We start from the raw sequence: 13,373 nt of genomic DNA on the forward strand, positions 1-13,373 counted from the left end.
GTTTGAGCGTGTGTGTGTGTGTGTGCGAGTTTGAGTGTGTGTGTATGAGTGTGTGTGTGTGAGTTTATGAGTGTGAGTGTGTGTGAGTTTGAGTTTGAGTGTGTGTGTGTATGTGTGAGTGTGAAACTCCTCCTCCTCACTGATGAAGGTTCCAGCAGGACAGTAGCTCCCCCTGGTGGCTCAGGCCAGAACCTCTTACCTCTCACTGAGGACCTGGTCCTGCAGGTCCTGGTCTGGACTGAATGAAGACTAGGACTCTGGTCTCTGGAAACTATTTTAATACTTTGAAACAATAAAAAAACAAACGTCGGTTCAACATTTCTCCTCCGACTGAACAAGACTGAGTCTCACCTCACCTCGGGGGGGGGGGGGGGGGGGGGGGGGGGCGGTTAGACCAGACTGGTCTAACCCCCCCCCCCCCCCCCCCCCCCCCCCGAGGAGGGCAAAGGGGCGACTGATGGTCACAGGAAAACTTGTAATTTGAAATCAAAAGTAAAACAGAAAGAAACACCTCAAATAACTATGAAGCTGTGGTGAAGTGGGGGGGAGGTAACAGCTGGGGGGGGTCTGTTTGACCTGGTCACCTGGCTCCACCCACTCTCTAATTCTGACCTGTGAACTGTCCAACCTTCCTTTAGCGACTAGTGAAGAACACCGGGGGGGGGGGGGGGTATAACATCTGGAGGGGGTAGGTGGCCCCTCCCCCTCCTGTACACTGACAGTGGACCAATCAGAGGCTTCAGGTGGTTCTGGGGGGGGGTCACTTGTTCTTCTTGTCCCTGGCCAGCGTGTCGTGCAGTCTGGACACGTCCTTCTCAAACTGGTCCATCACCAGCGCCCCCTGCTGGTCGAAGAAGGTGGAGACCGACCGGGTGAACTCCGCCTCCCTGGAGGACCGGGACGCTCCGTCAGTGAAGGACACCCTCAGGGAGTACTGGTCATCGAACCTGGCAGGAAGTTAGCATTAGCATGGTTAGCACCACACCCTCAGGGAGTACTAGTCATCGAACCTGGCAGGAAGTTAGCATTAGCATGGTTAGCACCACACCCTCAGGGAGTACTAGTCATCGAACCTGGCAGGAAGTTAGCATTAGCATGGTTAGCACCACACCCTCAGGGATTACTGGTCATCGAATCTGGCAGGAAGTTAGCATTAGCATGGTTAGCACCACACCCTCAGGGAGTACTGGTCATCGAACCTGGCAGGAAGTTAGCATTAGCATGGTTAGCACCACACCCTCAGAGAGTACTGGTCATCGAACCTGGCAGGAAGTTAGCATTAGCATGGTTAGCACCACACCCTCAGAGTACTGGTCATCGAACCTGGCAGGAAGTTAGCGTTAGCATGGTTAGCACCACACCCTCAGGGAGTACTGGTCATCGAACCTGCAGCATGGCAGGAAGTTAGCATTAGCGATGTAGCGATGTAGCAGTGGCGGTGTAGCAGTGATGGTGTAGCAGTGGCAGTGTAGCAGTGGCGGTGTAGCTCCGTAGCGGTGTAGGTGTAGCAGTGGTGGTGTAGCTCCGTAGCAGTGTAGGTGTTTCAGTGACGGTGTAGCTCCGTAGCAGTGGTGGTGTAGCTCCGTAGCGGTGTAGGTGTTTCAGTGACGGTGTAGCTCCGTAGCGGTGTAGCAGTGATGGTGTAGGAGTGGCAGTGTAGCAGTGGCGGTGTAGCTCCGTAGCGGTGTAGGTGTTTCAGTGACGGTGTAGCTCCGTAGCAGTGGTGGTGTAGCTCCGTAGCGGTGTAGGTGTTTCAGTGACGGTGTAGCTCCGTAGCGGTGTAGGTGTAGCAGTGGTGGTGTAGCTCCGTAGCAGTGTAGGTGTAGCAGTGGTGGTGTAGCTCCGTAGCGGTGTAGGTGTTTCAGTGACGGTGTAGCTCCGTAGCAGTGTAGGTGTAGCAGTGGTGGTGTAGCTCCGTAGCGGTGTAGGTGTTTCAGTGACGGTGTAGCTCCGTAGCGGTGTAGGTGTAGCAGTGGTGGTGTAGCTCCGTAGCGGTGTAGCAGTGGTGGTGTAGCTCCGTAGCAGTGTAGGTGTTTCAGTGACGGTGTAGCTCCGTAGCAGTGTAGGTGTTTCAGTGACGGTGTAGCTCCGTAGCAGTGGTGGTGTAGCTCCGTAGCAGTGTAGGTGTTTCAGTGACGGTGTAGCTCCGTAGCAGTGGTGGTGTAGCTCCGTAGCGGTGTAGGTGTTTCAGTGACGGTGTAGCTCCGTAGCGGTGTAGCAGTGATGGTGTAGGAGTGGCAGTGTAGCAGTGGCGGTGTAGCTCCGTAGCGGTGTAGGTGTTTCAGTGACGGTGTAGCTCCGTAGCAGTGGTGGTGTAGCTCCGTAGCGGTGTAGGTGTTTCAGTGACGGTGTAGCTCCGTAGCGGTGTAGGTGTAGCAGTGGTGGTGTAGCTCCGTAGCAGTGGTGGTGTAGCTCCGTAGCGGTGTAGGTGTTTCAGTGACGGTGTAGCTCCGTAGCAGTGTAGGTGTTTCAGTGACGGTGTAGCTCCGTAGCAGTGGTGGTGTAGCTCCGTAGCGGTGTAGGTGTTTCAGTGACGGTGTAGCTCCGTAGCGGTGTAGCAGTGATGGTGTAGCAGTGGCAGTGTAGCAGTGGCGGTGTAGCTCCGTAGCGGTGTAGGTGTAGCAGTGGTGGTGTAGCTCCGTAGCGGTGTAGGTGTTTCAGTGACGGTGTAGCTCCGTAGCGGTGTAGGTGTTTCAGTGACGGTGTAGCTCCGTAGCGGTGTAGGTGTTTCAGTGACGGTGTAGCTCCGTAGCAGTGGTGGTGTAGCTCCGTAGCGGTGTAGGTGTTTCAGTGACGGTGTAGCTCCGTAGCGGTGTAGGTGTAGCAGTGGTGGTGTAGCTCCGTAGCGGTGTAGGTGTAGCAGTGGTGGTGTAGCTCCGTAGCGGTGTAGGTGTTTCAGTGACGGTGTAGCTCCGTAGCAGTGGCGGTGTAGCTCCATAGCGGTGTAGGTGTTTCAGTGACGGTGTAGCTCCGTAGCGGTGTAGGTGTAGCAGTGGTGGTGTAGCTCCGTAGCGGTGTAGGTGTTTCAGTGACGGTGTAGGTGTTTCAGTGACGGTGTAGCTCCGTAGCAGTGGCGGTGTAGCAGTGGCGGTGTAGGTGTAGCTACCGTTTGAGGGAGGACGACAGCTGCCACAGCTGGTCCGGGTCCAGACCAGCAGGGTCTCTCTGCAGAGCCACCAGGAAGATGTTCTTCTCCTGGTACGACGTGTACAGAGTCAGAACCCCCATCATCAGGAAGTAGGTGGAGGCCTGTCAAGGAGCACCACGGGTGGAGGAGGGGAGAGGTGGAGACAGGAGAGGTGGAGGCAGGACAGGTGGAGACAGGACAGGTGGAGGTAGGACAGGTGGAGGCAGGACAGGTGGAGGTAGGACAGGTGGAGACAGGACAGGTGGAGGTAGGACAGGTGGAGGCAGCAGGTGGAGGTAGGACAGGTGGAGGCAGCAGGTGGAGGATATGAGACGACGCAGCAGGCCAGGACGGGTCTGGACTCGGGGAAAGGGTGGAGGAAGTCCCAGACCAGAGCCACCATGGCGAAGAGACAGGAGACGGTGCAGATCAGGAGACGTCCGTCCACCAGGCTGAAGTTCTCCACGTAGCCGTACTTCTCCAGCAGCACCTGGGGGGGGGGGGGGGGGGGGGACACCTGATGTAGCTCACCTGGGGGGGCAGAGTCACCCCGGGGGGGCTCCGTCACCCCGACACTCAACCTCCGTCACCTTCTTGGCGGCGTCGTCCAGCGAGTTCTTCACCGCCGCTCCGTCCCACTTGTCGATCTTCACCGGCTTCTCATCGATCCTCCACTGCAACACACACCTGAAGGTCACACACCTGAAGAGCTCTACACACACCTGAAGAGCTCTACACACGCGCGCGCGCGCGCGCGCACGCACGCACGCACGCACGCACACACACACACACACACACACACACACACACACACACACACACACACACACACACACACACACACACACACACACACACACACACACACACACACACACACACACACACACACACACACACACACACACACACACACACACGAACGTTACTTTAATTTGCACTAATTCTCAGTTAGCATTAGCCTGGGCGCTAACAGGAAGGAGCGAAGTGCGGCTGCGCCCGCGGGAACCGCCGGGGAGGAGAGGAGAGGGGGATGAGGGAGAGAGAGAGACGTTCATCTTCACGGAGGAGAAGAGGTGGAAACAGAGAAACTCACTTTCTCCAGCAGGCCGCTCTTCCCGTTCCTCGCTGCAGCCATCGTTTCTTCTTCTGCTACTTCCGGTCCCGACACGTAGCCGTGATCTGGACGCTGCTGATTGGCTGGGCTGATGACGTCACTTCCTTTGCGCGTCATACCGCGCAGTCGTGTCGGGACATTTAGAATCCTAAACAGAGAATAAACTCGATGCGAGTGGCGGAGAGCAGCGGATTCACACGTTCTGCTTCAGCAGTACAAAGTACTACAGTCATGTTGTGTACAACTAATACAGTAAAACCGGAAGTAGGGACGCCCTACGCCCCAGGACAAGTGTCCTATGAAGACAAGTGTCCTCCCTGCGGAGGGTCCAGAGGACAGGCTGCAGGACGGTCGATAATGAAGGAACCAAACACCACGTGTTGTTATTTATCAGTAAATAAGTGAAGCAATACAAAGATGTTTACAGTATAAATACATGGGAATTAAAGTACTTCCGGGACCAGGACGGTCCAGGTTCGTCCTGGGACCGGACCGGTCCAATATTGCTGCAAGAACCTTTAAATGGACCGCTTCTCTGTTTTCTAGACTCTAGAACCTAGAACCACACGTCTGTACTGGACCAAGCTGTTGGACTGAAAATGGACATTTGACCGGGACTGGGACCAGGACAATGACCGGGACTGGGACCAGGACAATGACTGGGACCAGGACCAGGACCGGGACCCAGGGCGCCTCCAGGCGGTGAAAAAACAAGCAGGTGACCCAGAGAAACATTTCAGGACATTTTATTGTGAATAATCAGTTCAGCTCCACCGGGTCTGACCCAGAACCACCAGAACCACCAGAACCACCAGAACCCGGACTCGGTAAGTCTGATCCATCAGTGTTTGAAGATCTGGTTCAAGTCCCATTCACACCGTCTCCATGGAGACGTGGCGTCCTCACCATGGTCCAGGAGGTGGTCCAGGTGGAGGTCCAGGAGCCACCAGATCCACATCAGTCAGTACCAGAGCGAGGTGGGAGGGTGAGGGACGGCCCACCCTGTGGCTCCGCCCCACTGAGAGTACGGTTAAAATGTGGGCGGGGCTGAGAAACACCGTGGGGGAGGATCCAGGAAGCAGCAGAGTGAGGCTCCGCCCCCTGTTACTGAGGGGAGGAGCTCCTGCTGAGGCTCCGCCCCCTGTTACTGAGGGGAGGAGCTCCTGCTGAGGCTCCGCCCCCTGTTACTGAGGGGAGCCCCGCGGTGGTTTGTGAGCCTGTACCTTTAAGCGGCGGCGTGCTGGTGACGGTTCGGTAGAAAAACATTCATCCTGGTCTCGGTGGTGTCCGGCGCCGGCCCTCACAGCTTCTTGGCGATTCGCCGGGAGCTCCTGAGGCCACGCCTCCTGCGGCCGTGATTGGCCACCCAGGAGCGCAGGCAGTAGGCGTCGGGGCTGCGCCTGCGGGGGGCGCTGCGGTTCTCCAGGTCGAACTGTCTCTGCAGCCGGAGGGCGAGCGCCCGGTCCCGCCGCTCCTGCTGCTGCCGCCGCCGGGCGTCCTGGGCGGCGGCGTCCAGGTGTTTGGTCTTCTGCTTCTTCTTCCTGCCCTTCCTGGAGGTAGACTGGTTGCTGATGCTACCGCCACCGCCGCCCTGCGAGCCCGTGAGCTTACACAGCTGGAAGCCGGAGTTCTTGGACAGCGGCGAGAACGACCGGCGGCGGCCGAACAGCGCCCCCACAACGCCGCCGCCGCCGCCGCCGGGCTCGTCGCCGCCGGGCTCCCGCGGCGGGGCGGCAGCATCGCCGGCGCCGCCGCCGTAGCGGACGGCGGGGACGCGGATCTTCACCGACTGCTTGTGGAAGCCGTCGGCGTCCGGCGCCTCGAACAGCAGCCGCCGCTTGTTGGCGGAGGGGCGTGGCCCCGCGGCGACGGTGGCGGGCCCGGCCACGGGGCTGGTCAGCGTGGCCCTGGAGCTGACCGCCAGGCTCTGCCGGTCCAGCTCGATCTGCCGCCACTTCTGCAGCACGGCGGGGCTAGCCTCGTAGCTGGTGGCCCTCTGGAGGCCGCGCGTCAGGTTGCGCGGCGTGGACTTGACCACGGCGGCCTCCAGCAGGCGGCCGTCCGCCAGGCGCTTGGGCGGCGTGCAGGGCGAGCACACGATGGGCTTGAAGTGGTTGAGCTCCTCCGAGATGCTGTCGTTGCTCTCGGGGCTGACGGAGCGCTCCGGCCGCGGCGGCGCCGGCGGCGTGGACGGGGTTAGCACCGCCCGCCAGGCCGGACGGCGCTCCGGAGCCTCGCTGGGCGCCGAGGCGGAGCGGCTGTTCTCCGACGACAGCAGGATGCCGGCGGCGAAGCTGTGGCCGATCCCCGCCTGAGGACACAGGCTGAACTGAATACCAAAATAAAAGTCCATGTCACAATAAAACTCAAAATAAAACTCCATGTCAAAATAAATATCCAAATAAAACTCAATGTCAAAATAAAACTAAATACAACCTAAAAATCTAAATAAAACTCCATGTCAAAATAAATATCAAAATAAAACTCAATGTCAAAATAAAACTCCATGTCAAAATAAATATCAAAATAAAACTCAATGTCAAATTAAAACTCCATGTCAAAATAAATATCAAAATAAAACTCCATGTCAAAATAAATATCAAAATAAAACTCAATGTCAAAATAAAACTCCATGTCAAAATAAATATCAAAATAAAAATAAATATCAAAATATAATTAAATATCAAAATAAAACTAAAAATCTAAATAGAACTAAATATCAAAATAAAACTAAAAATCTAAATAAAACTAAATATCAAAATAAAACTAAATATCAAAATAGAACTAAATATCAAAATAAAACTAAAAATCTAAATAAAACTAAATATCAAAATAAAACTAAATATCAAAATAAAACTAAAAATCTAAATAAAGCAAAAATCTAAATCAAACTAAAGTAAAACTAAATATCAACATACAACTAAAAAACTAAATAAAACAAAAAATGAAAATAAAACAAAAAATGAAAATAAAACAAAATATCAAAATAAAACTAGTTGGATTGTTTTCACGGTGACTGTCAAAATAAAAGCACCAATTCCAGGAGAATACCTGGACTTGGGAGTTTCCGGGCAGGAAGCTTTGTTGTGACTGGCTCTACTGAGCATGTGCAGAAGGGTGTTTTCAGTGACTGGGCTGGTCGTCGTGGAAACGACGCCCGATGCTAACGTACCCGCTCCATCATGGCCGCCGGCGGCGCCTTCAGCTTGGCCCCGCGGTCCTCCACCGGGTCGGTGCAGCTGCGGCTCCGCTGGCAGCCCCTGGGGAGACAGAGGTCAGAGGTCAGAGGGGGCGGGGCCAGGGGGCAGGGCCAGGGGGCGGGGACTCACGCGGCGAGCAGCGAGGAGTTCTTGGTTCTCCGGATGAAGGCCGAGATGTTCCTGATCCTCCGGCTGATGGGTTCCTCGTTCTCCGAGTCCGACAGGACGCCCTGAACACAACGCCGGCGCAGCGTCAAGGCCACGCCCCCTCCGGGGGTCCTGGGCTGTGATTGGCCGACACTCACCGGCGCCTCCTCGCCCTGCGACCCCCCAAACTCCGCCCTCCTCCTCGTCTCCTCTCGCTCCTCCACCTGCTGCCACACGCGACCGCTAAAGACCGTACCGGGCAAGGCGCCCCGTCTGCACTGTATGGTACCATACGGTACTATAAAATGCAGTACCGTACCATACAGTACCATACCGTGCAGTACCATACGGTACCATACCATACACAACAGTACCATACCGTACCGTACGGTACCATACCATACCATACTGTAAGGTACCATACCGTACGGTACCGTTCACTACAGTACCATACGGTACCATATAGTACAGTACCATATGGTACCATACAGTACAGTACCATACAGTACAGTACCATACAGTACAGTACCATACGGTACCATTCAGAACAGAACAGTACAGTACCATATAGTACTATACGGTACCATACAGTGCCATACAGTATGATACCATACAGTACAGTAGCATACGGTACCATACAGTACCATACAGAACCATACAGTACAGTACCATATGGTACCATACAGAACCATACAGTACAGTAACATACAGAACCATACAGTACCATACGGTACCATACAGAACCATACAGTACAGTAACATACAGAACCATACAGTACCATACGGTACCATACAGTATGATACCATACAGTACAGTAACATACGGTACCATACAGAACCATACAGTACCATACAGAACCATACAGAACCGTACAGTACAGTACCATACGGTACCATACAGCATGATACCATACAGTACAGTAACATACGGTACCATACAGAACCATACAGTACCATACAGAACCATACAGTACAGTACCATACAGTACAGTACCATATGGTACCATACAGAACCATACAGAACCATACAGTACCATACGGTACCATACAGTATAATACCATACAGTACAGTAACATACGGTACCATACAGAACCATACAGTACAGTACCATACGGTACCATACAGTATGATACCATACAGTACAGTAACATACGGTACCATACAGAACCATACAGAACCATACAGTACAGTACCATATGGTACCATACAGTACAGTATTATACAGAACCATACAGTACCATACAGTACGGTACCATACAGTGCAGTACCATACGGTATCATACAGTACCATTCAGAACAGAACAGTACAGTACCATATAGTACTATACGGTACCATACAGTACCATACAGTACAGTAGGGCAGCAGGTCCCAGCAGTTCTAAGTTTCAAGACTCACCTTGAATTTTCCTGGAAACGAGTCTGAAGACTTGGTGAAGAGAACCGGAGACACGAAGAGTTCTGAGGAGGAGAACCAGGAGAACCGGAGTGAGACCAGAGCAGAACCAGTGGAGAACCAGGGAACCAGTGGAGAACCAGGAACCAGAGCAGAACCAGAGAAACAGTGGAGAACCAGGGAACCAGAGGAGAACCAGAGGAGAACCAGGGAACCAGAGGAGAACCAGATGAGAACCAGAGAAGAACCAGGGAACCAGTGGAGAACCAGGGAACCAGAGGAGAACCAGGGAACCAGTGGAGAACCAGCGAACCAGAGGAGAACCAGGGAACCAGTGGAGAACCAGCGAACCAGAGGAGAACCAGAGAAGAACCAGGGAACCAGTGGAGAACCAGAGAACCAGTGGAGAACCAGCGAACCAGAGGAGAACCAGGAACCAGTGGAGAACCAGTGAACCAGAGGAGAACCAGGAACCAGAGGAGAACCAGGGAACATCAATAGATTCAACTTCTGATCAGATTTACATCCAGAAAGTACTAGTACTGCATTAGAGTACTGTTACTGCATTAGAGTACTGTTACTGCATTGGAGTACTTTATCAGAGTACTAGTACTGCATGTCCAAACTAACAGTAACTAGAGTAACGAGTAATCCTCCAGCAGACTAACAGTAACTAGAGTAACGAGTAATCCTCCAGCAGACTAACAGTAACTAGAGTAACGAGTAATCCTCCAGCAGACTAACAGTAACTAGAGTAACGAGTAACGAGTAATCCTCCCGTACTTCATCAAACTGCTATAAAACTTTGGGAACGTTCCCAGGAAGACAGTTTAACGTCACTTCAGTCTCCCGCCGCCGGGCGGCGGCGCTGCAGCGGCCGCTCACCGGCTCCGGACCCCCCCTCCGGACCCCCCCGTCCGGACCCGCACCGACCTCTGCGGCCGTCCGCGTCCCTCCTGGCCGTCCTGCTGCTGCTCCTCTCGGGATCGCTCCTCCTGCGGAGCCGCTCCCCGCCGGAGCGCCTCCCGGCCGGCGGCCCGCGGCCCGAGCCTCCGCCGGGCGGGGCGCAGGGCTCCGGACTGGCCCGCTCCTCCTCCGGGGGCCCGGACCCGGACCTGGAGCGGGACCGGGGCCGGGACCGGGGCCGGGCCCGGGCCCGGGACCCGGACGGCGGCTGGCCCGCTCCGGCTCGAGCCGGGCTGCCGGGCCGCTCGGCGGACCCCGCCGACGCCATCTTCAACTCTTCTCAAAACAAACCCGCCAACCGGAAGCGCCTTCGCAATAAAGGAGGCTGACATCTTATTCTGAAAGGACACTTTCGGCGGCCCCGGCGCCGACAGGAAACCGATGGGGCCGATATGGAAACAAATAAATAAATGAATGAATGAATAAACAAACGCAAGAAGTTTACCAACTAAACAAATGATGAGAAACCAACGAAGAAGAAATGTAACAAACAAACAACAATACAAATAGAAAGGTTTTGCTGCGAGGCGGCGAGCGGAGCGGGGCGAGCAGAGTTAGCAGTGTGCTATGGTTAGCAGTGTGCTAAGGTTAGGAGTGTGCTAAGGTTAGGAGTGTGCTAGAGTTAACAGTGTGCTAGAGTTAGCAGTGTGCTAACAGTGTGCTAGAGTTAACAGTGTGCTAACAGTGTGCTAAGGTTAGGAGTGTGCTAGAGTTAGCAGTGTGCTAACAGTGTGCTAGGGTTAGCAGTGTGCTCAGGTTAACAGTGTGCTAAGGTTAGCAGTGTGCTAGAGTTAGCAGTGTGCTAAGGTTCACAGTGTGCTAGGGTTAGCAGTGTGCTAAGGTTCACAGTGTGCTAGGGTTAACAGTGTGCTAACAGTGTGCTAGGGTTAGCAGTGTGCTCAGGTTAACAGTGTGCTATGGTTAGCAGTGTGCTAGAGTTAACAGTGTGCTAGCAGTGTGCTAAGGTTCACAGTGTGCTAGGGTTAGCAGTGTGCTAACAGTGTGCTAGAGTTAACAGTGTGCTAGAGTTAGCAGTGTGCTAACAGTGTGCTAAGGTTAGGAGTGTGCTAGAGTTAACAGTGTGCTAGAGTTAGCACTGTGCTAACAGTGTGCTAGAGTTAACAGTGTGCTAGCAGTGTGCTAGGGTTAGCAGTGTGCTCAGGTTAACAGTGTGCTAGAGTTAGCAGTGTGCTAGAGTTAGCAGTGTGCTAAGGTTCACAGTGTGCTAGGGTTAACAGTGTGCTAACAGTGTGCTAGGGTTAGCAGTGTGCTCAGGTTAATAGTGTGCTAAGGTTAGCAGTGTGCTAGAGTTAACAGTGTGCTAGCAGTGTGCTAAGGTTCACAGTGTGCTAGGGTTAGCAGTGTGCTAGGGTTAACAGTGTGCAAAGGTTAGCAGTGTGCTAAGGTTAGGAGTGTGCTAGAGTTAACAGTGTGCTAACAGTGTGCTAGAGTTAACAGTGTGCTAACAGTGTGCTAGGGTTAGCAGTGTGCTCAGGTTAACAGTGTGCTAAGGTTAGCAGTGTGCTAAGGTTAACAGTGTGCTAGGGTTAACAGTGTGCTAACAGTGTGCTAGGGTTAGCAGTGTGCTCAGGTTAACAGTGTGCTAGAGTTAGCAGTGTGCTAACAGTGTGCTAGAGTTAACAGTGTGCTAACAGTGTGCTAGAGTTAACAGTGTGCTAACAGTGTACTAGGGTTAGCAGTGTGCTCAGGTTAACAGTGTGCTAGAGTTAGCAGTGTGCTAACAGTGTGCTAAGGTTAGGAGTGTGCTAGAGTTAACAGTGTGCTAGAGTTAGCAGTGTGCTAACAGTGTGCTAGAGTTAACAGTGTGCTAACAGTGTACTAGGGTTAGCAGTGTGCTCAGGTTAACAGTGTGCTAGAGTTAGCAGTGTGCTAACAGTGTGCTAAGATTAGGAGCGTGCTAGAGTTAACAGTGTGCTAGAGTTAGCAGTGTGCTAACAGTGTGCTGGAGTTAACAGTGTGCTAACAGTGTGCTCAGGTTAACAGTGTGCTAAGGTTAGCAGTGTGCTAGAGTTAACAGTGTGCTAACAGTGTGCTAGGGTTAGCAGTGTGCTCAGGTTAACAGTGTGCTAAGGTTAGCAGTGTGCTAGAGTTAACAGTGTGCTAGCAGTGTGCTAGAGTTAGCAGTGTGCTAAGGTTCACAGTGTGCTAGGGTTAGCAGTGTGCTAACAGTGTGCTAGGGTTAGCAGTGTGCTAATGTTAGCAGTGTGCTAACATTGTGCTAAGGTTGACGGTGTGCTAATGTTAGCCTCGACACTTAACAAGAGAGTAAAACATAGAGATGGTGCAGTAGAACAGTGTGATGATGGAGAACCTCTGAGGAGAACATTGAAGGAACAGGTGAGAGAACAAGGGATGACTGGTTTAATTGACACACTGAGAGCAGAAGACAGAGACAGAAAGAGAGAGAGACAGAAAGAGAGAGAGAGACAGAGACAGAAAAAGACAGAGACATCAAGAGAGAGAGACAGACAGAGACAGAAAGAGAGACAGACAGAGAGAAAGAGAGAGAGACAGAGAGACATAAAGAGAGACAGACAGAGAGAAAGAGAGAGAGACAGATAGAGACATAAAGAGAGACAGACAGAGAGAAAGAGAGACAGACAGACAGAGACATAAAGAGAGACAGACAGAGAGAGAGACAGACAGAGACATAAAGAGAGAGAGACAGACAGAGACATAAAGAGAGACAGACAGAGAGAAAGAGAGACAGACAGAGAGAAAGGGAGAGAGACAGACAGAGACATAAAGAGAGAGACAGACAGAGACATAAAGAGAGACAGACAGAGAGAAAGAGAGAGAGACAGAGAGAAAGAGAGAGAGACAGAGACATAAAGAGAGAGAGACAGACAGAGACATAAAGAGAGACAGACAGAGACATAAAGAGAGAGAGAGACGGACAGAGACATAAAGAGAGAGAGACGGACAGAGACATAAAGAGAGAGAGACGGACAGAGACAGAACCACAGGAACCGCTGAGCGGAGCTCTGGACTGAGTCTCTGATGTGGTTCCTCCAGACCAACAGGGGGCGCGAGCTCTTTGGCAGCAAACTGCCGTTTAACACACCGGAGAAGAAGAGTGGGAGGTGTCATGGCGGCGCCCTGACGGGAGAAGGAGAGGCAGGAGGAAACACAGAAGAGGAGGAGAAACGGAGGAGATTTTTGAAACTTGTGAATCAGTTTGTAAGGAAGTTTCTGTAATACTGAAGGAGGTGAGTTCTGTTTGTTGAGAGAGAGAGAGAGAGAGAGACAGAGAGAGAGAGAGAGAGAGAGAGACAGAGAGAGAGAGAGAGACAGAGAGAGAGAGAGAGACAATGAGAGAGAGAGAGACAAGGAGAGAGACAGACAGACAGAGAGAGAGACAGACATAGAGAGAGAGAGAGACATAGATATATATAGATATA

The 13,373-nt window shown here is 52.8% G+C and overlaps 3 protein-coding genes across 11 annotated transcripts in view; 1 reads left to right on the forward strand and 2 right to left on the reverse strand.

Moving 5' to 3' along the window:
• Positions 1-439: 439 nt before the first annotated feature.
• Positions 440-4,299, reverse strand: spcs2 (signal peptidase complex subunit 2). Its single transcript, XM_080521401.1, has 5 exons — positions 4,224-4,299; positions 3,718-3,801; positions 3,465-3,617; positions 3,107-3,249; positions 440-947 (listed from the first exon to the last, which is right to left on the reverse strand). The coding sequence occupies exons 1-5, from the start codon at positions 4,263-4,265 to the stop codon at positions 761-763; spliced, it is 609 nt and encodes a 202-aa protein (XP_080377527.1). The 5' UTR covers positions 4,266-4,299; the 3' UTR covers positions 440-760.
• Positions 4,300-5,539: 1,240 nt separating this feature from the next.
• rnf169 (ring finger protein 169) lies at positions 5,540-10,225 on the reverse strand. 9 transcript variants are annotated; one of them, XM_080521411.1, is made up of 5 exons: positions 9,919-10,225; positions 8,989-9,050; positions 7,574-7,674; positions 7,417-7,504; positions 5,540-6,573 (listed from the first exon to the last, which is right to left on the reverse strand). In XM_080521411.1, exons 1-5 carry the CDS (start codon positions 10,217-10,219, stop codon positions 5,545-5,547), a joined length of 1,581 nt encoding a protein of 526 aa, XP_080377537.1. In that variant the 5' UTR covers positions 10,220-10,225; the 3' UTR covers positions 5,540-5,544. The 9 variants fall into 9 exon arrangements, with proteins under 9 accessions (XP_080377537.1, XP_080377535.1, XP_080377534.1 ...); XM_080521409.1 differs by having other exon boundaries at positions 7,574-7,815; XM_080521408.1 differs by having other exon boundaries at positions 7,574-7,818.
• A 1,804-nt stretch (positions 10,226-12,029) lies between these two features.
• Positions 12,030-13,373, forward strand: part of lipt2 (lipoyl(octanoyl) transferase 2) — a gene marked incomplete at its 3' end in the record, with an annotated part of 3,752 nt that continues 2,408 nt past the window's right edge. Inside the window, exons 1-2 of the mRNA XM_080521392.1 lie at positions 12,030-12,309; positions 12,988-13,181. The remainder of the gene's footprint in view (positions 12,310-12,987; positions 13,182-13,373) is intronic.

Source organism: Blennius ocellaris (assembly GCF_963422515.1).
Source record: "Blennius ocellaris genome assembly, contig: SCAFFOLD_77, whole genome shotgun sequence".
NCBI classification, from domain to species: Eukaryota; Metazoa; Chordata; class Actinopteri; order Blenniiformes; family Blenniidae; genus Blennius; species Blennius ocellaris.

Coding starts and splice junctions, on each gene's coding strand:
- spcs2 (XM_080521401.1), bottom strand. CDS start 4,265: ATGGCTGCAGCGAGGAACGGGAAGAGCGGCCTGCTGGAGAAA. Junction 3,802..4,223: donor AGAGCGGCCTGCTGGAGAAA/GTGAGTTTCTCT, acceptor TGTGTGTTGCAG/TGGAGGATCGATGAGAAGCC. Junction 3,618..3,717: donor TGGACGACGCCGCCAAGAAG/GTGACGGAGGTT, acceptor CCCCCCCCCCAG/GTGCTGCTGGAGAAGTACGG.
- rnf169 (XM_080521403.1), bottom strand. CDS start 9,480: ATGTTCCCTGGTTCTCCTCTGGTTCCTGGTTCTCCTCTGGTTCACTGG. Junction 7,819..8,988: donor CGTTTCCAGGAAAATTCAAG/GTGAGTCTTGAA, acceptor CGCGTGTGGCAG/CAGGTGGAGGAGCGAGAGGA. Junction 6,574..7,416: donor CGGCGGCCATGATGGAGCGG/GTACGTTAGCAT, acceptor TTTGGTATTCAG/TTCAGCCTGTGTCCTCAGGC.